Source organism: Heterocephalus glaber, unplaced genomic scaffold, assembly GCF_053883595.1.
Source record: "Heterocephalus glaber isolate CG9 unplaced genomic scaffold, H.glaber_assembly_v1.0 deba00001744, whole genome shotgun sequence".
Classification (NCBI taxonomy): Eukaryota; Metazoa; Chordata; class Mammalia; order Rodentia; family Bathyergidae; genus Heterocephalus; species Heterocephalus glaber.
Genome location: NW_028258450.1, coordinates 152,217 through 174,096, shown reverse-complemented (window position 1 = coordinate 174,096; position 21,880 = coordinate 152,217). Strand labels below are relative to the sequence as shown.

General features: G+C 38.4%; 1 protein-coding gene across 9 annotated transcripts in view; it reads left to right on the top strand.

Annotated features, from left to right (window-relative positions):
• The window catches only part of LOC101700457 (cytochrome P450 2B4), a 32,660-nt gene extending 12,055 nt beyond the window's left edge, over positions 1-20,605 (top strand). For 2 of the 9 annotated variants that reach the window (XM_087200551.1, XM_087200549.1), the window contains exons 7-9: positions 13,088-13,275; positions 13,467-13,608; positions 20,171-20,605. In XM_087200551.1, coding sequence (XP_087056677.1) covers positions 13,088-13,275; positions 13,467-13,608; positions 20,171-20,361 — 521 coding nt within the window. In that variant the 3' untranslated portion in view covers positions 20,362-20,605. Of the gene's footprint in view, positions 1-13,087; positions 13,276-13,466; positions 13,609-15,427; positions 15,506-15,614; positions 15,679-17,256; positions 18,045-20,170 lie in introns of those variants that run through there. The other 7 variants (XM_087200548.1, XM_087200547.1, XM_087200556.1 and 4 more) reach the window with 6 other exon arrangements.
• Positions 20,606-21,880: the final 1,275 nt, after the last annotated feature.

Here is a 21,880-nt window from a genome sequence, read left to right as displayed (position 1 = left end):
TGGAGCATTTCCTATTTCAAATTATCAATTATTAGCTGTTAAACCTTTTAATCCTTATTTACACTCGGTATTTCTCACACTAGAGAAACTATTCAGTATTTACACATATGTCCTATTTCTTTCACAAGAGAAGGGCCTCAATATGCATCCATTTAGCTATAAATGACTCTAGTTTCTCATTCTTTATGGCTGAGTAGTACTCCATTTATATTTAAAAAACATCCTCTTTATCCAGTTTCCAGTTGTTGGGCACTTGGGCTGTTTCCAAGCTTTAGCTATTACAAACTGGGCCACTATAATCATGGGTGCACATATATCTCTGTGGTATGATTCTTTCAATTCTTTTAGGAAAATACCCAGGAGGGGAAGACCTGGGACAAATGGGACCTCCAGCTCTAATTCTTTGAGGTATCTCGGTACTGATTTCCATAGTAGTTGCACCAGTCTGTAATCCCACCAACAATGGAGAAGGGTTCCTTTCTCCCACACCCCCACCAGCATTTGTTATTGGTTGATTTCTTGATAGCAGCCACTCTCTCTGGGGTGAGGTGGAATCTCAGTGTTCTTTTCATCTGCATCTCTCAAATGACCAGTGATGTTGAACATTTTTTCATATGTTTGTTTCCTGCTTTTACTTCTTTGTCTGAGAAATGTCTGTTCACTTCAGATGCCCATTTTTGAATTGGTTCTTTGAATTTAGGGGTCTGTTTTTTAAAGTTCTTTATATATTCTAGATAGTAGCCCTTTGTCTGAGGTACAGCTGCTAAAAATTTTTTTCTCGCATTGCAGGTTGTCTCTTAGCTCTGTTGGTGGTTTCTCTTGCAGTGCAGAAGCTTTTTAATAAGATGAATTCCCAGTTATTGATTCTTTCTGCTAGTTCCCATGCTATTGAGTTTTGTTCATAAAGTCCTTTCCTATGCCAATGTCTTCAAGAGTTCTACCTAACTTATCTTCCAGAAAGTTTAGTGTTTCTGTCTTAATATTTAGATCTTTAATCCACTTCAATCTTAGTTTAGTGCCTGGTGATAAATATGGGTATTGTTTTAATCTCTGGCAGGTTGAAATCCAGTTTTTCCAACACCATTTATTAAATAGGCTATCTTTCCACCAGTGAGGATGGTTGGCTCCTTTATCAAAGATGAGGTGGCTGAGTGTGTCAGGAGTTGTTTCAGCGTCTTCTAACCTATTCCACTGATCCTCGGGTCTGTTTCTTTGCCACTACCATGCTGTTTTATCACAGTAGCTTTGTAGTATCGTTTCAAGTTGAAGATTGTGATACCCCCAGCCATGTCTCTGTTACCCAGAATTGCTTTTGCTTCTAGGTCTCTGCTGGTTCCAAATGAATTTTTGGATTGTTTTCTCTAGTTCTGTGAAGTATATCGTTGGAATTTCAATTGGCATTGCATTAAATCTATATAGTAGTTTTGGAAGTATGACCATTTTCACTATATTGGTTCTTCTTACCCAGGAACAAGGGATGTCTTTCCATTTTCTTCTATCCTCCTCAATCTCCTTTTTTCAAGGTGTTGTAGTTTTCAGTGTAGAGGTCTTTTGCTTCCTTTGTTAGATTGATTCCTAGATGTTTCATTTCTTTTGGATGCTATTGTAAAAGGAATTGTTTCCCTAATTTCTCTCTCAGTGAGTGTGCTATTTGTGTGTAAGAAGGCTATTGTTTTTTGAGTTTGACCTCATATCCAGCTACTCTACTGAATCTGTCAGTTAAGTCTAGAAGTGTTTGGTAGAGTATTTTGGGTCTTCTATGCAAAGGATCATATCGCCAGCAAATAATGACAGTTTAACTTCTTCTTTTCCTATCTTTATTCCTTTTACATCTTTCTCTTTTCTAATTGCTGTGGCTAATGTTTCCAGAACTATATTGAACAGGAGTGGTGATAGTGGGCATCCTTGTCTTATTCCTGATTTTAGCATGAAAGTTTTCCATTTTTGACCATTTTAGTATGATGTTGGCTGCTGGTTTTTCATAGATAGCCTTAATCAGGATGAGATGAAGACCCTCTATTCCAATTTTCTGTATTGTTTATATCATTAATGGGTGTTGAATTTTGTCAAATGCCTTTTCTGCCTCTATTGAGATGATCATATGGTTTTTGCCCTGGCTCTGATAATATAGTGCATTATATTTATTGATTTATGAATGTTGAACCATCCTTGGATCCCTGGGATAAATCTGACTTGGTCAGGCTGTATAATCTTCTTGAAGACCCTCTGTATTCTGTTTTCCAGTATCTTGTTGAGGATTTTTGCATTTATGTTCATTAGAGAGATTGACCTGTCGTTCTCTTTTTGGGTTGGGTCTTTCCCTGGTTTTGGAATCAAAGTAACACCTGCTTCCAGGAATGAATTTGGAAGCCTTCTTCCCTTTCAATTTCCTTAATGAGTTTAAAGAGTAATGGCATTAGTTCTTCTTTAAATGTCTTGTACAATTCAGCAGTGAAGCCATCAGGATCTGGGCTTTTCTTTGCTGTTAAATATTTTATTACATTTTCAATTTCACTCATTGTAATTGGGGTGTTTAGAAATTCTATATCTTCTTCATTTAACCTTGGCAATTCATATGTATCTAGGGATCTGTCCATTTCTTCTGTATTTTTCATTTTATTGGATTACAAATTCTTGAAGTAGGCATTGATGATCCCCTGGATTTCTGCTGGGTCTGTTGTGACTGCCCCTTTTTCATTCTTAATTGCATGAATTTGAGCCTTTTCTTTCCTTTTTTTGATAAGGTTTATCAATTTTATTTATTCTTTCAAAAAAACCAACACTCTGATTTATTAATTTTTTGTATCATTCACTTAATCTCCTTTGCATTGATTTCTGCTCTGATCTTTATAATTTCCTCTCTTGTGCGAGCTTTGGGTTTGTTATTCTCTTCTTTTTCTAGGAGTTTGAGGTTCTGCATTAGGTTATCTGAATTCTCTCTGTTTTCCTACTTTGGGCATTCACTGCTATGAATTTCCTGCATAGAACTGCTTTCATTGTGTCCCATAGATTCCTGTATGTTGTACTGGCATTATCATTTATTTATAGAAATTGTCTAATTTCTTAATTTCCTCTATGACCCAATGGTTGTTCAGGAGGGTGTTATTCAATTTCCATGTGTTTGTGGTAGTTTTGCAGTTTCTCATGTTATTGGTTTCCAATTTTATCGCACTATGGTCTGATAATATACAGGGGGTAACTTCAGTTCTTTTACACTGACTTAGACATGTCCTATGTGCTAGCATGTGGTCTATTTTGGAGAATGACCCATGTGCAGCCGAAAGCAAGGTGTATGCTGATTTTGTGGGGTGGAACACTCTGTAAATATATATTAAGCCCTCTTGTTCAATAGCTTGGTTCAGTGCTTGAATTTCCTTGTTAACTTTTGGTCTAGATGATCTGTCTATTTGTGATAATGGGGTATTGAGGTCTCCCTCTACAATTGCATTAGTGCTTATTTGGTTTTTCATGTCCATTAATATTTGTTTTGTATAGTTGGGGGCATTTGCATTTTGGTACATTTATATTTAGGATTGTCATCTCTTCGTCTTGGATTGTTCCTTTCACAAGGATGTAGTGACCATCTTTGTCTCTCTTAATGTTTTGGTTTGAAATCTACTTTGTCTGCAAATAAGATTGCTACCCCTGCTTTTTCCTGTGTTCCTGTCACATGGAGAGCCATATTCCATCCTTTTACTTTCAGTGTATGAATTTCTCTTTGAGTTAGATGTGTTTCTTGTATACAGCATATTGCTGGATTTTGCTTCTTAATCCATTCTGCAAGTCTACTTCTTTTGATTGGTGAATTGAGGCCATTAACATTGATAGTTATATCTGATAGATATTGACTCATCCTTGTCATGATGTTTTACTGTTGTTGGCTCTTATTTCTTTTTCCCCCTTTCCTTTTAGTTTTTTACCTGGTCTGGTGGCTTCCCTCTGTTGGCCCTCATGGAGTTGTGACCTTTGTTGCCTTTTTCTAGGATAGTGCTTAGAATTGTTTGGAGTGCTGCTTTGGTGTTCATGAAATTTCTCTGATGTTCTTTGTCATGGAAGTATCTGATTTCCCCATCGATTTTTAAAGATAATTTTGCAGGATACAACAGTCTAGGTTGGAAGTTATTTTTTTTAGAGCTTGAAATACTTGACTCCAGGCTCTCCTTGAGTTGAGGGTTTGTGTTGAGAAGTCTGCCATGAGTCTGATGGGCTTTCCTTTATAGGTGATTTGTTTCTTTTCCCTATCTGTCTATAGGATTTTCTTTTTCTGCTGGGTTTCTGGGATCTTGACTATTATATGTCTAGGTGTAGATTTTTTTTTTTGATCGTGGCTATTTGGAGTTCTATATGCCTCACTTATCTGTATGTCCAATTCTACACCTCTGTATGGAAAGTTTTTTATTATTACTTCTGAGAACAGTATTTTTATGTCAATTGTATTTTCTCCTGTTTTTGCATAGACGCCTATCAGTCTTATGTTATTCTTCTTTGCATCATCTAGCAGCCGCTGAATTGATTTCTCATGGCCCCTGACTATTTTTAAGAAATCTCTGTTTTCATGGTCTTCCACTGCAATCCTTTATTCTATATCTGATATTATATCTTCAGATTTGCTTAATCTCCTCTGCATGCTTTCAGTGGAGTTTTTAATCTCCTGAATATCTGTTTGAATCTGTTTCATGGGTTCTATTTCTTTCTTATATTGGGCCATCATGGTTGCCATTTCTTTCTTATGCTGGACATTCATGGCTTCTAGCATGATTCTGAGCTCATCTATTTTTTATCTGTTTCTGTTCTAGATCCTCTAATCATGTCTTTCACTCTGCTCACCATGTCTGTAGTTATCTGGGAGATTATTTCTGCTTTGAATTTTTCTAGAGCCTCATTCATCTGTTTTGTTACTTCCTGTGCTATCAGTTCAGGGTGTCCAGGTGGTTGATTATCAGACTTTTGCACCTCATTTCCCCCATAATTTGCCTTTTGGGGGTGGAAGTCTGAGTTTTGCCTTGCTGAAATGTGTTCTAATATTTTTTTTGGTACTGTTCTTGGTTTAATTCCTGGGTTGATATTTTGAAGTTGCTTATTGTGAGTATCTTTGTTGATGCATTTAGAACCCTTATGGAATGATTGCTTCTCAGAGGTGTCTTCCAGATATAGCTGGTCTTTAGGTTTTGAATCTCTAATGTCTCTGAGGCTATCTCATTTTCATTATAGCAGGATGGACAACTGATTAGATCAATCACAACACCTTAGCCCAAGAGATACAATCAGCAACACCATAGGATCAAATACATCATTAGAGAATGACAATTTGTGGTAGTTATTAATCTATCACCTTTAAAAATGAACGGCATCCTTCAGGGTATGTCTCTGCTGTCACAATAGAAAACATGGGCAGCAGTGTGCGGTTACAAATCAATGAGTTTCAGTAAGCTAGTCCCAGTCCTGTGAGATTCAGGCAGATTTCTGGTTGCAAGTCCCAAGTTGAGCTCCCTGTTCACCTGCAGGGTTGCATTCTGCAAAGTTCTATTGCAAGTTTTAGCACCTTTCCCCTGAAGAAAGTCCAGGTTCCAATGGGAGCTGATGATTCCTCCAACTTACCAAGCACAGTGATCTGGTGTGCCTTTATTACAGAGATTCTCTTCACTTTTCCAGTGGGCTTGTTTTCATCATGGAGCCTGAGAGAGGCCCTCTCTGTGTTGTTCACTTCTGCAGCTCAAGACAATGGCCTTTATGTCCCCCTGTGCCCCTGCAGTGTGGAACCAAGTAGCTGCACAGCCAGAAGGCCAGAGGCTGGGTTGCAAGGGGGGGCAGGGCCTATTGTTGGAGGTGCCTACTTGGCCAAGCTGGGGCTGGTGGGCATGCCCAGGGGAATCCACCTCACCCTGTCTTTGTCCCAAGCCTTTCCTGTTCACAAGCTGGTGGAGCAAGCTAGAGGAAACAGGTCCCAGTCAGGCTGCAACTGCTTGGCCCCACTTGGCCCTGCTCATCCTGCCCAGCCCCACCTGGCCAACCTGGGTCTGGTGGGCTTGCCCAGGGGGGTCCACCTCACCCTGTCTTGGTCCCAAGCCTGTACTGGTTGCCAGCCTGTCTTGGTCCCTAGCCTCTCCTGGTTGCAAGCTGATGGAGCCAGCCACTTTTCATAAAATATTTTCCTACACAAATGTCTTCAAGAGTTCTACCTCACCATGTACTAAGATCAAAGTGGATTAAAGATCTAAATATTAACAAAGAATCACTACACTTGCTGGACGATATGTTAGGTAGAACTCCTGAAGACACTGGCATAGGAAAAGACTTTATGAACAAAACCTCAGTAGCACAGGAACTAGCACAGAGAATCTACAACTCAGATCTCATCTTATTAAAAAGCTTCCTCACTGCCAGAGAAACCACCAACAGAGCTAAGAGACTACCTACAATGTGGGAAAAAATGTTTAGCAGCTGTACCTCAGACAAAGGACTACTATCTAGAATATATAAAGTACTGAAAAAAAATCAGACCCCCAAAATTCAAAGACCCAATTCAAAAATGGGCATCTGCAATGAACAGACATTTCTCAGACAAAGAAGTAAAAGCAGCAAATAAACATATGAAAAAATGTTCAACATCACTGGTCATTGGAGAGATGCAGATGAAAAGAACACTGAGATTTCACCTCGCCCCAGAGAGAATGGCTGCTATCAAGAAATCAACAAACAACAAATGCTGGCAGGGTAGTGCAGGGAGAAAGGAACCCTTCTCCATTGTTGGTGGGAGTGCAGACTGTTGCAACCACTGTGGAAGTCAGTATGGAGATATCTCAAAGAACCAGGGCTAGAGGTCCCATTTGACCCAGCTATTCCCCTGCTGGGTATGTTCCACACAGATTAAAAGAATCACAGCACAGTGATATATGTGCACCCATGTATATAGTGGCACAGTTTGTAATAGGTAAATCTTGGAAACAGCCCAAGTACCCATCAACTGGAAAGTGGATAAAGAAGATGTATGTTTTTAATAAAGTGGAGTACTACTCAGCCATAAAGAATGAAAAACTAGAGTCATTTATTGCTAAACGGATGCACATTGAGGCCATACTCTTAAATGAAATAAATAGGACTCATATGTGTAAATACCAAATAGTTTCTCTAGTGTGAAAACTGGAAGTGTAAATAAGGATTAAAATGATTAAAATGAATAATTGATAATTGGAAATAGGAAAAGGTCCAAAGGGGTAAGGGTGATGGGAGGGGAAGGGGAAAGGAAAGAACTGAAAGGAAAAATTATGAGAAAGAAAAAAAAGGAAAGGAATTCTGTGTAAATAGGGAAGGGTGGATGGAATGAAGGGGGCACAGGTAATGGGGGAAAACATAAGAACAAAGATACATAATGTACAGGTACAAGCATCCAGTGATGAATGTAAACATATTGTATACCTAACATGTACCAATAAAAGAATTGAAGAAAAAAAAAGAGTTCTACCTAATCTCTGTTACAGCCAATTCAGCATTTCTATTTTAATATTTAGATCTTTAATTTTGATTTTAGTTTAGTGCATGGTGCGAGATATAGGTCTAGTTTTAATCTTTGACAAGTTGAAACCCAGTTTTCCAGCACCATTTGTTCCTTCAGTGAGGGGTTTTGGTTCCTGTATCGAAGATGAGATGGCTGAGTGTGTCTGGAGTTGTTTTGGCATTTTCTACTCTGTTCCACTGGTCCTCAGGTCTGTTTCTTTGCCAGTACCATGCTGTTTTTATCACAGCACCTTTGTAGTGTAGTTTCAAGTTGGGGGTTGTGATACCCCCTGCCATGTCTCTGTTACCTAGAATTGCTTTTGCGATTCTGGGTCTCTTTTTGATCCAAATGAATTTTTGGATTGTTTTCTCAAGATCCATGATGTGTAGTGCTGGGATTTCCATTGGGATTGCATTAAATCTGTATAGCAGTTTTGGAAGTATGGCCATTTTCACTATGTTGATCCTTCCTACCCAGAAGCAAGGGATGTCTTTCCATTTTCTGATATCAACTTCAAACACTCTTTTCAGAGTGCTATAGTTTTCAGAGAAGAGTACTTTGATTTCTTTCATTTGGTTAATTCCTAGGTATTTCAGTTTTTTGGATGCTATTGTGAAAGGAATTGTATGCCCTGTTTCTGTCTCAGTGAGTCTGTTGTTCATGTAGAGGAAAGGTATTGATTTTTGTGTGTTGACCTTGTACCCAGCTACTTTCCTGAATTTGCCTATTCAGTCTAGAAGACTTTTGGTGGCATTCTTGGGGTCTTCTACATAGAATATCATGTCATCTGCAAATAATGACAATTTGACTTCTTCCTTTCCTATCTTTATTCCTTTTATGTCTTTCTCTTGTCTAATTGTCTTGGTCAATGTTTCCACAAGTATATTGAACAGGAATGGTGATAGTGAACATCCTTGTCTTGTTCCTGAGTTTAGTGTAAAGGATATCAGTTTTTGACCATTTAATATGACATTGCCTGTTGGTTTTTCATAGATAGCTTATATCAGATTGAGTAGAGACCATCTATTCCAATTTTTTGTAAGGTTTTTATCGGAAATGCATGTTGGATTTTGTCAATGGTTTTTCCGCATTTATTGAGAAGATCATATGTTTTTTGTTCTTGGTTGTATTGATATAGTGTTAACATTGATTGATTTGCATATGTTTTTTTCCATTAAGTTTCTTGGTACATTTTAGGTATAAAATACAGTTACAGTCATCACTGTGATGTTGTACCTTTACATGAGTGTCCTGGTTCTTATTTTTTGCCCTTCCCCTGTCCTCCCTTCTCCCCTTCCACCTTTCTCTCTTTGCAAAGACTTTGTTTCCATTTTTTTCCTTTTCTCATATTTTTTCTTTTCCCTTCTTTTATTTCCCCTACCCCTCCCACTTCCCCTACTCCTTTTAGACCTTCTCTTCCTATTACACAACATGAACTGTAAATTTTAAAAATTACAATATCAAGATCTAGAAGACATTGCCACAGATTTTACAGAATTTAAAAGCATATAGAAAGCTTATTACAAAAATCTTCTTTGAAATAAAATTTGACAACTTCCAAGAATTACCTTGGAAGCCAAATTAATGAAACTGACTCTGGAGGAAATATAAAATTTGAGTAGCACCTATTAAAGAAAGTATGTTCTTAGCTTGAAAACCTACCTATATCATAACAACAGGCTCATATACATTTTAACTGATGAATTATATCAAACATTTAAAGCTGAAAAAAGAAGGAACACTTCTCCCATTTTAGGAAATCAGCATTTGCTAATAATAAAACTCGATAAAGATAATAGAAGAAAAAAGTACGAACATAGATAAAAACTTGTTTAACAAAACAAACTATTAGAGTCAGATCTGACAGAATGTAGAAAGTGGTTTTATTATAAGGATGGCAGTATTGGTTCAACATTGGAAGATCCACCTCCAAAAGTCATCATTTTAACAGAGGAAAGGAAAAAGTCATATGATCCCATCAGTAGTTGGAGAAAAAGTATTGGACTAAATTCTACAGCTGTTCGTGGTAAAAGCTGTCAGGAGACTAGAAGTAGAACAAAACCTTCTCAGCAGATAAGCCATGCACTCCATACTTCCAGCAAAAATGCCTTCTATGAATGGAGAAGATACAATGCTTTCTCCCTAAGGTGGGGAACAAGGGTAGATATGCCTACTCTTCATCTATCTATTAAACTTTGAAACATAGGCCCAAACCAAAATAGTCTGGAAATAAAATGACACAATAGGATAGGATTGGCAAGTTAGAAGTAAAATCTTTATATGTAGATGAATTGATCATCTATAGAGAAAATACTAGGAAATCTCTTGGAGCCCTTTGAATTTAGCAGTATTAGAAAACACAAGGTATATGTAAAATTTCAAGTCTATGTAGAGTTGCTCTAAATGAAGAATTGGATATTGAAATTTAAAAGTTATGTAGGAGCACAAAGGATGTCGAAAAGTAAAAAGAAAAATAACAGTGTTGGAAGACATTTATTACCTAATTTTATGACTTCCTCTAAAGCTACAGTAATCAAGGCAGTGTTGATATAAGGAACAACATATAGATCATTGGAATAAAACAGAGAATCTAAAAATAGAACCACACATATATGATCCACTGAGTTTTAAAAGATTAACATTAACATTTTATAGAACATAAACTCAGTTCAAGAGCTGAGGAAAAGATAGTGTTTTCAGCAAATTGCACTAGAACACTTGGTATGTGTATGTAAAAAATTAAACTCACCCCTTTATTTCCGTACATAAAAAACACTTGAAAGGATCTATGAACCTAAATAAGAAAGATTAAAACTATAAAACTCTAAGTAGAAATTATAAGGGAAAATGTTTATGAATTTAGGGTAGGCAAGAATTTCCTAGGATATAAAAAAATAATGTATAAAAGAAAAAAATTCATAAATGAGATTCCATCAAAATTTGGAACTCTAAATAACATCATTAAGAAAATGAAAAGAAGTCCTTAAACAGACCATATTTATAATGCATATAACCTATGACCAGAATATATAAAGAACTCTTACAGCTCATTAATAGACAACCCAATTAAAAAGTAGACACAGGAAGTTGATAAATAGCCAGTACAGCACAAGGAAAGGTGTGAAACACTAGAATAAAATATATGAATCAGTACAATAACAAGATTGAATTATACACTCATTAGGGAGATGAAGTTAAAAGTTTTAAAAAACAAATGTCAGCTTAGGTGTGAACCAGTTAGAACTTACTAATACTGCTAATGTGTATGTGAATGTAAAATGATAAAACCATTTTGGAAAACAATATAGAAATTTGTAGTATTACTGTTAGGAACCAACAGTTCTGTCCTTAAATTTTTACTTGAGGGCCAGGGATTTAGCTCAGTGGTTTTGCCACCTGCTGCACAAACACAAGGACCCGAGTTCAATCCCCAGTGCCAAAAAAATTTTTTACTTAAGAGGAATGAAAACACATGTTCACAATAGATTTGTACATACAAGTTGACTATCCTTTATCTGAAATTCTTGGGACCAGAGTGTTTCAGGTTTTCATTTGAAATCCACTTGATCTGCAAAGACGATAGCTACTCCTGCTTTTTGTTTTTCAGGTTTCTGTCACATGGCGTATTGTTATCCACCCTTCAACTTTCAGTCTATGAGTTTCTTTTTGAATTAAATGCATTTCTTGTATGCTGCATATTGTTGGATCTTGCTTCATGACCCATTCTCCCAGTCTATTTCTTTTGATTAGTGAATTGAGACCGTTAACATTGATGGTTATGACTTATACATATTGAGTTGTCATTGTCATGACATTTTCTGCTTGTTGGATTTTCCTATTTTATGTTTAATTTCTTGTCGCACTTATGGATTCATTCTGCTGGGATTCCTGGGGTTGCGATCCTCATTGGCTTTTCCTAGGAATTTGTCTGAAATTTTTTGGAGTGCTGGTTTGGTATTCATGAAATTCCTAAGGTGCTCTTTGACAAGACAGTATCTTGTTTCTCCATCAATTTTGAAAGATAATTTTGCAGGCTACATCAATCTGGGTTGCAGGCTGTTTTCATTTAGGGCTTGCAATACATCACTCCAACTCTTCTTGCCTTGAGGGTCTGTGTTGAGAAGTCTGCTGTGATTCTGATGGGCTTTCCTTTGTATGTGATTTGTTTCTTTTCTCTAACTGCTGGTAGAACTTTGTTCTTCTGTTGGGTTTCTGGAATCTTAACTATTGTATGCCTATGTGTAGATTTTTTTGATCACAGCTACTTGGAGTCTTATATACCTCACTGATCTGTATGTCAAGTTCTTTTCTGGTGCTTGGGAAGTTTCCTGCCATTACTTCTGCAAAGTTTTTTATGTAATCTGAACTCTCTCCTGTTTCTTCATTGACTCCAATCAGTCTAACGTTATTCTTTGCATCATGTAGCAGCTGCTGGATTGATTTCTTGTGGTCCCTTACAATTTTGAAGCAATTTTTCTTCTCCTGGTCACTAATTGCAATCTTATCTTCTATATCTGAAATTCTGTCCTCACATTGGCTCATTCTGCTACATAGACTTTCAAAGGAGTTTTTCATGTCCTGGAGATATGTTTGTGTCTGTTTTATGGCTTCCTTTTGTTTCCTATGTTGGGATTCCATCATGTTTCTCAGCTCCTCTCTAGATTTATTAATCATGTCTTGCAATATGAGCACAATCTCTGCTGTTATCTGAGAAATTTTGTGATTTCATTTTTTCCAGATCCTCTTTTGTTGCCAGTTCAGAGAGTCCAGGTGGTTGAGTATCAGAGTGTTCCATCTCATTTCCCTTTGGGGTTGCTCTAGGTGATCTGGAAGTCTGGTTGTGTGACTTATTTATGTTTCTTCTCATTTTGATGGGGGGGCGGTGGTGAAGAGTGTGTGTGTGCTGTAGGCACCTACGCTGCTCACCTCCTGTGCACTGGGAGTGATGGTATGGTGGCCCAGAAACCTCTTCCTCTGAGCTGGGAGTGGTGCTACCATCAATTAGTAGTTTATTGATTTGTTTATGAACCATGTATTAATAGGTTCATTGATCCAAATATGATTGAATACATACATATAAATTGAATACATACATTCATTTCACTGGTTTGTTTATCTCATTCATTCATCAGTATTTTCATTTATTGATTTAGCCATTGATTGATTGATGGATGAATTCATGTTATCATCCAGTGTTTTACAGATTAATATTTTGATGTATTCCGCTGTTGTATTTTTTAGGACCTACCAGTGATCCATTTGCATGAATAATAAGTATTAGTGCATTTCTTTTTCATTTTAGAGGAGGAGTTTTGGACTTCTTAATACAAATTCCATGCAAAGTTATGGGGTGCGTACGTGTCTGTGTGTGTGTAGCTGTGCAGGTGGGGAGATAACATAATATTTACTAGATTTTAAAGGGTGAGTATTCTTGATTTTTTCCCTCTTTCCCTCAGCCACAGCTGAGTGCTTCAAGAGTATGAATGGTTAACCCATTCTTTAGGGTTTTTCTGGCTCATTGGTTCAAACAAAACAAGGTCACTGCTGAAGTGCCTTTGTGGTGTGGGGTTCATTGTCTCCTTTTCTGTGCAGAGAGGGTCCACAAGGAAATTGAACAGGTGATTGGCTCACACCGCCAGCCAGCCTTGGATGACCGAACCAAAATGCCATACACCGAGGCAGTCATCTGTGAGATTCAGAGATTTGCGGACCTCCTACCCACTGGTGTGCCCCACGTGGTCACCAAAGACACTCACTTCCGAGGGTTCATCATCCCCAAGGTGAGCCTAGCTGGGCTCCCATATCTTTGTGTGAGCCTCTTTGATTTTCAAAACTCCCATCTCAACCTCTTACTGGTTTCTCAACAGGGAAAGCTTCTTTCAGCTTTCTTTTGTTTTATCTACTTATTTATGTTTTGGCATGTGGAAGGCAGGGAATAACAATACCTTTTGATCCTGTAACCTTTCCTCAGAACACTGAAATATTCCCAATCCTAAGCACTGCTCTCCATGACCCACGTCACTTTGAAAAACCAGACACCTTCAACCCTGATCATTTTCTGGATGCCAAGGGGGCACTGAAGAAGAGTGAAGCTTTTATGCCCTTCTCCATGGGTAAGTTGACCCATTACACATCTCCCAGACACTCGACGGTGGTTCCCATTCTCTCCTTGAGACAAAAGATGGGAAGTACCTGTTTACTGAGCTCTTTGGTATATTTCACTTGCTTTAACCCAACTGCCCTAGGCCATCAACACTACAGCCCTGAGGAGACTTGAGTGTGATACTATGTCCTAAGGACACATCTTTGCAAGTAGGACCTTGGCAAATACACACTTTCTAAACCCACTGCACACAGTGGTTTACACCTATAATCTCAGCTATATGGGAGGCTGAGGCAGGAGGACTACAAGTCCAAGACCAGCCTGGGCAGCTTACCAAGACCCTGTCTCAAAACAAAATATAAAATGGTTGGTGATGTAGCTTAGTGGTAGAGTGTTTGCCTTGCATGTACAAATCCATGAATTTAATCCTAAGTACTGAAAAATATTCTAAATCAGAGAAAACTCATTTTTTAAAAAACCAAACCAAAACAAACCAAACCAAAAGCATGTGTGTCTCTCACTTGAGTAAGTAAAAGTACATACAAAGAACACAATAAGAGATAGATAGAATAATGTGAAATATGAAGAAAAGGTAAAACAGGGAAGGGAAGTAGGAGGGGTAGAAGAAAAGCAGGAAAGGAAAGAAAAAAGTATGAAAAAAGGAAAAAATGGAAACAAAGTCTTTGTAAATAGGAAGGGTTGGAGGTGTTGAAGGGAGGGTAGGGGACTGGGGAAAAATAAGAACCAAGATATATTTTGTATAGGTACAAATGCCCAATGATAAATATTAGCATAATGTATACCTAAAATCCACCCAAAAAAGATGGATGGAATAGAAGAGGATCTATCTCTTGTAAATGGGAAGGGATGCAGGAGTCCAAGGGTAAAGGGAGAGGTTGAGGGGAAGGGGAAATAAGTAGAATAAAAATATGCCATGTACAGGATCCTAGTAATATCAATGAATGTAAACATAATGGTCATAAAAATGAGATGTGGTTAATAATATCAACAAGAATGAAAATGGGGAAGGAGGAGGGATGGAGGTGGGTGAGAAGGGGAAGAGGATGAAAAACAAGAACCAAGCTGTATTATGTACAGGAACCCACTCCTCAAGATGATAATAAACTGCATGTACTGCAAACATGTACTAATTTCAAAAAGGAAAACAAAACAAAACAAGAATACTAGCAAGTAAACCTCATCTATTAGCACTACTCTGAAGCCAGTACCCCAATGGAGGCTACAGAGAATGCATTAAGGAAATGACATAGTGTCTGACCCAAGACATGTAAAGTGCAATGGGAGAGATCGATATTCATCAAATAGTCACACATGATGATGCAATTAAATGACTTAATGCCCACATTATACTTAGGATTGCATGGAACAAAGTAAATTCTTAAAGGGGCAAGTAGTATTTTTTGTCATAATAAATGCGCTAAAGGTGGCTTTGGGAACAACAAAATAGGAAATACTAATTTTGGTGGGTTGATGAAGAGACATTTATCTAAGAAATTGGCTTCTAGGCTGAAACCTCATGTGTGAGTATTGATCAGGCACTGGGAAGAGCATTCCAGGCAGAGGTAACTGCAAAGGCCCAGGGACTGAAGATGCACTGTTCTTGGTGCATTTCAGAAACTAAAAAGCTCTGGTGTGAAACTTAGGAAAGGAGAGAAGGTGAAGCTCTCAGTTGGGCAGGGCCTAGCAGGCTTGGGGAGGGGTTTGAACTTACCCTGGAGCACTGAGGAGCTGCAGAATATCTTGGTACATTCATGTGTCCTAGTTCTCATTCTGTACTCTTGTTTATTTTGTTTTGTTTTATAACTCAGGAAACACAATTCATATTTATTTGGGCTGCCATCTGGGCCACCATGTGTCCAACATTACTTAAATGGAAATGTTTCCAGGTAAATGTAAATTCAACACTAGGCAGTAAAACAATACCCAGAGCACAACAGAGCTGAAAACCAGTTTATTTCTCAATCTCTTCTTGCATTAACCTTAACTTTCTTCCAGTTATGTCATCAAATATTGCTGGCTGAAGACACTTATTTTATCATAGCACACTGATAAAGAAAAGGTATGCATACAGCTATAAACATGTATATTCCATGGTACATACAGCCAAGAAATAGCTCTTTTCAGTTTTTGTAATTTAACTTCCTCTACATTTAAAAATATTTATTGAATTTCAAATGTTCTCTTCTTAGAGGAAAACTATGAATCAAATATGTTATCTGGCTAAATATAGTAAAAAATAATGACTTTGCTGCAGGTGAATTACAATTTGATTATGTCCCTCATGCTTGCCAAATGTAGCAGTTTGATTGTGATCAGATGTAGACTTATTATCTGAATCACATGAAATCTAACAAACCAGAGAATGTCTTTAGTTATGTTTCCTCCAACTTTGGAATACAATCTTTTTTAGATCTACATCTTCATGGTAAGATTTTATATGTATTTTTTAAAGCTTACTTGGTTTTTATTCTTCTCTTAATATTCATGCTTATACTCTTGAATCTTCTGAACTAGACATTATCTTCTCTACCTTTTAATGCAAAATCTTATTTATAGAAACAAAAACTTTCTGCTTCCGGTCACATATGGAGTTGCCTTTTGGATTCCAAGAATTAATAGTGTTATTTGAAATGTGTGTTTTAAATTTCTTAGTCAAATCCAATATCTCTTGCTTTTGATTTGGTATAAAACCCTGAGAAATGCTACATGAATAGCTCTTAATACTTTACATAATGTTTCTGGTAATTTGCTAAAACAGCATTTTAATTTTAATTTTAATTTTTTAATTCTATTATTGGTACATTTTAGGTATATAATACATTTATATTTATCTTAGTTCTTATTTTTTACCCATTACCTGTGCACCCTTCACCCCCTCAACACTTCCCTAATTACATAGATTTCATTTCCATTCTTTTTTCTTTTCTCATAATTTTTCCTTTCCCTTCCCTTTCCCCTTTCCCTCCTACCACCCCTACACCTTTGGACATTTTCCTATTTCAAATCATGAATTATTCATTTTAATCCTTATTTACACTTTCAGTTTCTCACACTAGAGAAACTATTCAGTATTTACACGTGTGTCCTATTTATTTCACTTAAAAGTATGGCCTCAATATGCATCCATTTAGCTATACATGTCTTCAGTTTCTCATTCTTTATGGCTGAGTTGTACTCCATTTTACAAAAAAACCCCACATCTTTATCCAGTTTCCAGTTGATGGGCACTTGGGCTGTTTCCAAGTTTTAGCTATTACAAACTCTGCCGCTATAAACATGGGTACACATATATCACTCTAGTATGATTCTCTTCATTCTTTTGGGAAGATACGCAGCAGGGGAATAGCTGAGTACAAAGGGGACCTCTAGCCCTAGTTCTTTAAGGTACCTCCATACTGATTTCCACAGTGGTTGCACCATCCAAAAGCAGCATGCTTAAAATAATGAACCAGTCAGACTAAAAAAATATTCTGGAAGATTTTACAGAAAATCTCTCTAAGCAGAACCTGTTCCACTGGTAACTCATATGTATTTGAGTTAAGGTCTTTCAAAATATTTTAGAAGTTTATTTTCTAGATCATAATTCCACATCTATAAGAGTCTCAGATATTGACATCAGTTGGATTTTATTTCCCAGTCAGAAAATTGGCAGCATTCCATTCAGCATGGAGAAAAGAAGATTCATTGTATTAATAAGGATGTTTTGCCAATTGCAGAAGAATACCTCTACTGTACTTTAGAGAAAGAGGGAGATTTATTGACTCACATAAATAGAACCTCCAAATTAGCAGTCTTCAGACAAGATTTGAGCCCACAATTCAAGCCATTTCACCACAAAAGGATATCATCTTCTGGTTCTTCTGGGCATCTCAACACCCTCCACACCTCCTTAGCAACTCCAGGAGGCAAAATGGCAGCAGCACTCTGGGACTGCCCATCTTTACACTGTAATTCTGGGTAGCCACCTCCTTCATAAGCCTCGGAAATCATGGTCTCTTTGAACAAAATCATGGAAGTTGCCCAGCCCTGAACCAGTCTCTGTGGTTTCAAGGTGGTGAAACTTCAATAATCTGAGACCAACCATCTCTACCCCCTTTCTAGAAATGAGGTTGATTTTTTAGACAGCGATGAAGCCTTTGCTGTACCTTAATGGTAGGATGTTGGCTTGGCACACATGACCTCCTCCCTCTCCGTAGTCTTTTCTTCCTTTGTTGGCTTTTGATGGGAGATGTGGGGATAAAGGAAATAGCTATGGAGGTGTTGGCAGTGTATTTGACTGCTTTTACCTCTGTGTTCTTAACAGTAGCCTGTTGTCTCTGGCCATCTCCATAGAACAGGGCATGTTTGTACTCCTCTGTTCATGTAATTCATTCAGTTAGCATTTATATTATTTCATTCATTCATTGGTTCATTTAGCATATATTTATGTGCTTGGCATTGTGCTGCTCTTCTCTTCTCTTCTCTTCTCTTCTATTAGGATGGTGCGAATCTTCTGTGCCTGGTTGAACGAGCTGAACCCAAGTAGAAATAAGATACTTAGAGGGGTTGGGGGCAGAGAGGACAGTCTGAGTAATTTTCCTTGCTAATCTCTACTCTGCCTTGTTAAAAGAAACCTTAGAAAAATTAAATTTGGTAGAGTTCATTTTAGCAAAGAAATCACTTGTGATTGGATAATATCTTGAACCAGTAATGACTGAGAGAGCTCTACCCAGCGATATGGGCAGGCAGTATTTATACACAGGAAAAGAAATGGAAATATAGAAAGAGCTTATGGGGTAAGCTCTGCTTTTGCCTTATTTGAACATGTCTGAGCAGTTTTCAGCCTGTGATTGCTAGAAGTCTGACTGCTACGATTGGCTGAGATTTGGTTACCTGTTACAAGAGTATATTCTCATCAACTGCAGTTTGTTTATATATTGGGTTAGGTTTCAGTTTGCTATATAGGTAGGCAGCTTTAGATCAAGTTTAACAGGCTTCACCCAGGGAAAACCCCAATGGGGCTTTCTTTTGGCAGGAAGGAATTCCCCAGTAACAAGTCATTGGTCTAGAGTTTAATCAATGGCTTCAGAGATGCAGTGCAATAGCCTCTTCCCTCACTTTGTTTTCAGTGAGAGTTAGAAACAGTGGGTGGTAGGATGAGGTTCAGTTCCTATATTCATTAGTTCTAGCTTCAATTTAGAGAGGGCAGTAGTGAAGTAAGGACAGGCACATATAGATTAGCAATAGTGAAAAATGAGAATGATACACATACACATGAGAGAGAGAGAGAGAGAGAGAATCAGATGCATATAGAAACAAGGAGTTAAGAGGACAGAAAGAAGAAAAGAGAAGAGCAAAATAAAAGACATAGAAACAGTGCCTGATAGATACAAAGACAAAGGCAGACTACTATGGGAAGAAAGAAAGATAAACTTGGCCAAAGGAGTGTAAGAACCAAGAAGATATCAAAGAGCATCCAAGTCTATAGTCCTAGGAATGGAGAGCATTGTGGAGAAGGCAGCAGGCTGTTTTGAAAAAATCTGTATTACAGAACCTGTTCCAGGAGAAGAACCAGTTTAGGGCCTTCCCTGGGTACTTCTAAGCTCATGTCTCCTAACTTATGGATATGTCAAAAGGAAGTGGACACTGCCTCAGATACCTCCACGTAGGTACAATATTCCAACAATTTGAAGGTCACATGGGATGTCCAGGCACCCATCCTTGGCATGGATTTCTCAGGATCATCATTTTGCAGATGAAAAATCACTGAAGTACAGGGAGAGGCTCTCTGAGTGTCTGTCGGAGTTTTCAGGTTCCTTGGTTCTCATTCTACGCCAAGCCCAAGATTTATAATCTAATATTGATTCCTTATACTTCTGAGAATCCTGTGGGGCCTGTGTCACATCTCATGTGCATCAGTCTCATTGATAATTTTCTGTGCAATTTGAGTGTGTATGGGGGTGTATGCTTGAAGCTCATGATGTCAGGCTGAGGGGAGAAAAGAACTTGAGGTGGAGAGCAAAGGGAGGGAAGAAAAGAGGGAGGGAGAGGGAAAGAGAGAGAGAGAGAGAGAGAGAGAGAGTCATATAGTTCCTGAAACACCCTACCACTGAGAAAACACACAAAACAGTTATTACAGTATGGATTTTTAAATATGAGCCAGGTATTAATCTGAGTTCTTATCAATAGTATCTTAGCCTTCACAATAGCCCTGAGATTGATAGTATTCTCCTCATATCAGAAATGAACAACACCAAAACTGTTAAGTCATAAGTGTGCACACACTTTTGTACTCACACATACACACAAATGGGTCCTTACTTCCTGTGGGGCCACTGAATACTTTGGAAATCTAACAAAACTACAAACTACTGTATCTCCTAGAGAAGTGAACATGGAATATCCACCCAAAGATCTGTGCCCAGTATCAGGATTGGGAGCCTCCTCCAAGTCCACTCCAAACTGCAGACTAAAGGTCATCCCTGTGCAATGACCACAATTGTCTGGGCTTAGGGATGTGCAGGGCAAAGAATATCACCCTGGCCCACACCTGTGATCTTCTATGTCCACAGGGAAGCGTATTTGCCTTGGAGAAGGCATTGCCCGTGCTGAACTGTTCCTCTTCTTCACCACCATCCTTCAGAATTTCTCCATTTCCAGCCCAGTGGCTCCTGAGGACATTGACCTCACACCCCAGGAAGTTGGTGTGGGCAGAATACCCCCAACGTACCAGGTTCACTTTCTGCCCCACAAGGTGGAATAATGGAAGAGGAATAAAGGATTACAGGGTCATTAAGTGCCCTAATTCTGTAGAGAATGGCCCCTCACTTCCTGCCTCTGAGAAACCTGTTGCGAATCAACATTCTTCCCCATACCTGGTTGCTACTCCGTGCAAAAGTTATTTCTGTCATCTTCCTTCCATACTGTTTGTGGTACTTCCAAACTCTATGCTGTGTTCCTTTCCCATGTGAATAAAGTTGCAGAGGTTAGAACTGGGTCAACAATAATCAAGCCTGTTCTTTGGTGCATATAATGGAGCCGGGGGTTAAAAGGGGAAAAATTGACTCAAGGACCTTCTGGAGTTCTGCCTCCCAGGATACAGCCCATACTGGGTGACTTCTCCCTTGCCCACAAGAAGCACAGTCTGCATTTGTCAAGTCTCTGTGCTCCATGTTCTGTGCTAAAGAGTTTTATGTAGGAGTGCCCCTCTCCATAGCTCCGGGTGATGGGTGCAGGGTCATGCCCATTTTACAGGTGAATAACAGAAGCCACTCAATGGCATTAGCTGCTTGAGGTCACATTGCCAGTGAGTGGAGGAGCAGATTCATACTGTGGCTGTCAAGCTCAAACTGTTCACTATGCACCACTGAACAAAGATCAAATTCACATACATGAAATGGATGATTGTAAAGTGTACAGTTCAGTGCTACCTTGTTCATTTACATGGTTGTACACATATCACTCTGTAATTCCTAACATTTTTGTTACTTTCTCCAAAAGCCCTGTACTTATTAAGCAGCTACTCTCTGTTCCCCTTACCCCAGCCCCTGAAAACTCCAAATTGATTTCTGTGTCAGTGGACTTATCTTCTGGTCCTCTGGATGTTTCATATAAATACAATTATACACAATGTGATGTTTTGCTTATTTTTTAAAAAATATTACACAACATTTTGGAGGCATGCAATGTGAAGACAGTAGTCATGTGCTGCCTTTGGCCTCCCTCATTCTCCTCCTTAGCTGCTTCTCACTTCTTTTCTATGTGAAAGGGCTCCCTCAACCTGTATCCCTTGAAATGTGTGACTCTATATTTGCACCAAAAACTCCATCATATTTTACTTTAAATCTCCTGAGTAGCAAATAAACCTGCAAAGCCTGATCACTGCTGGTGAGGAAGTTATCTCTGCCATTTAGTGTGTGACCTATCAGTTGTCAGGTCCCTGGGACCTTTTCAGAGAGACCTTTGGTGAGAGCATATCCAACACCTCTATACCAGCTCCATGAAGGGTCAACCCATCATCTTCTTCACTGTTCCACTTTTAGCACCTAGGTGTGGGGCATGTGACAGCTGTTGAAAACCTTTGCTGAGGTATGAATGAATGGATGAAAGATTAGCTAAATCAGCCACCCCTTAAGCTCCCCCTTCGATTGAATCCAGACCTCTGCTTTCAGATCATGTCACCTTCTCTATATCCCACTTTATTCTGAAGTCAGAAAACATTCCCATCCCCTAAGGGGCAAGGGTTCCAAATCTGACTTCCAGTTACACTTGATCTCTCACCC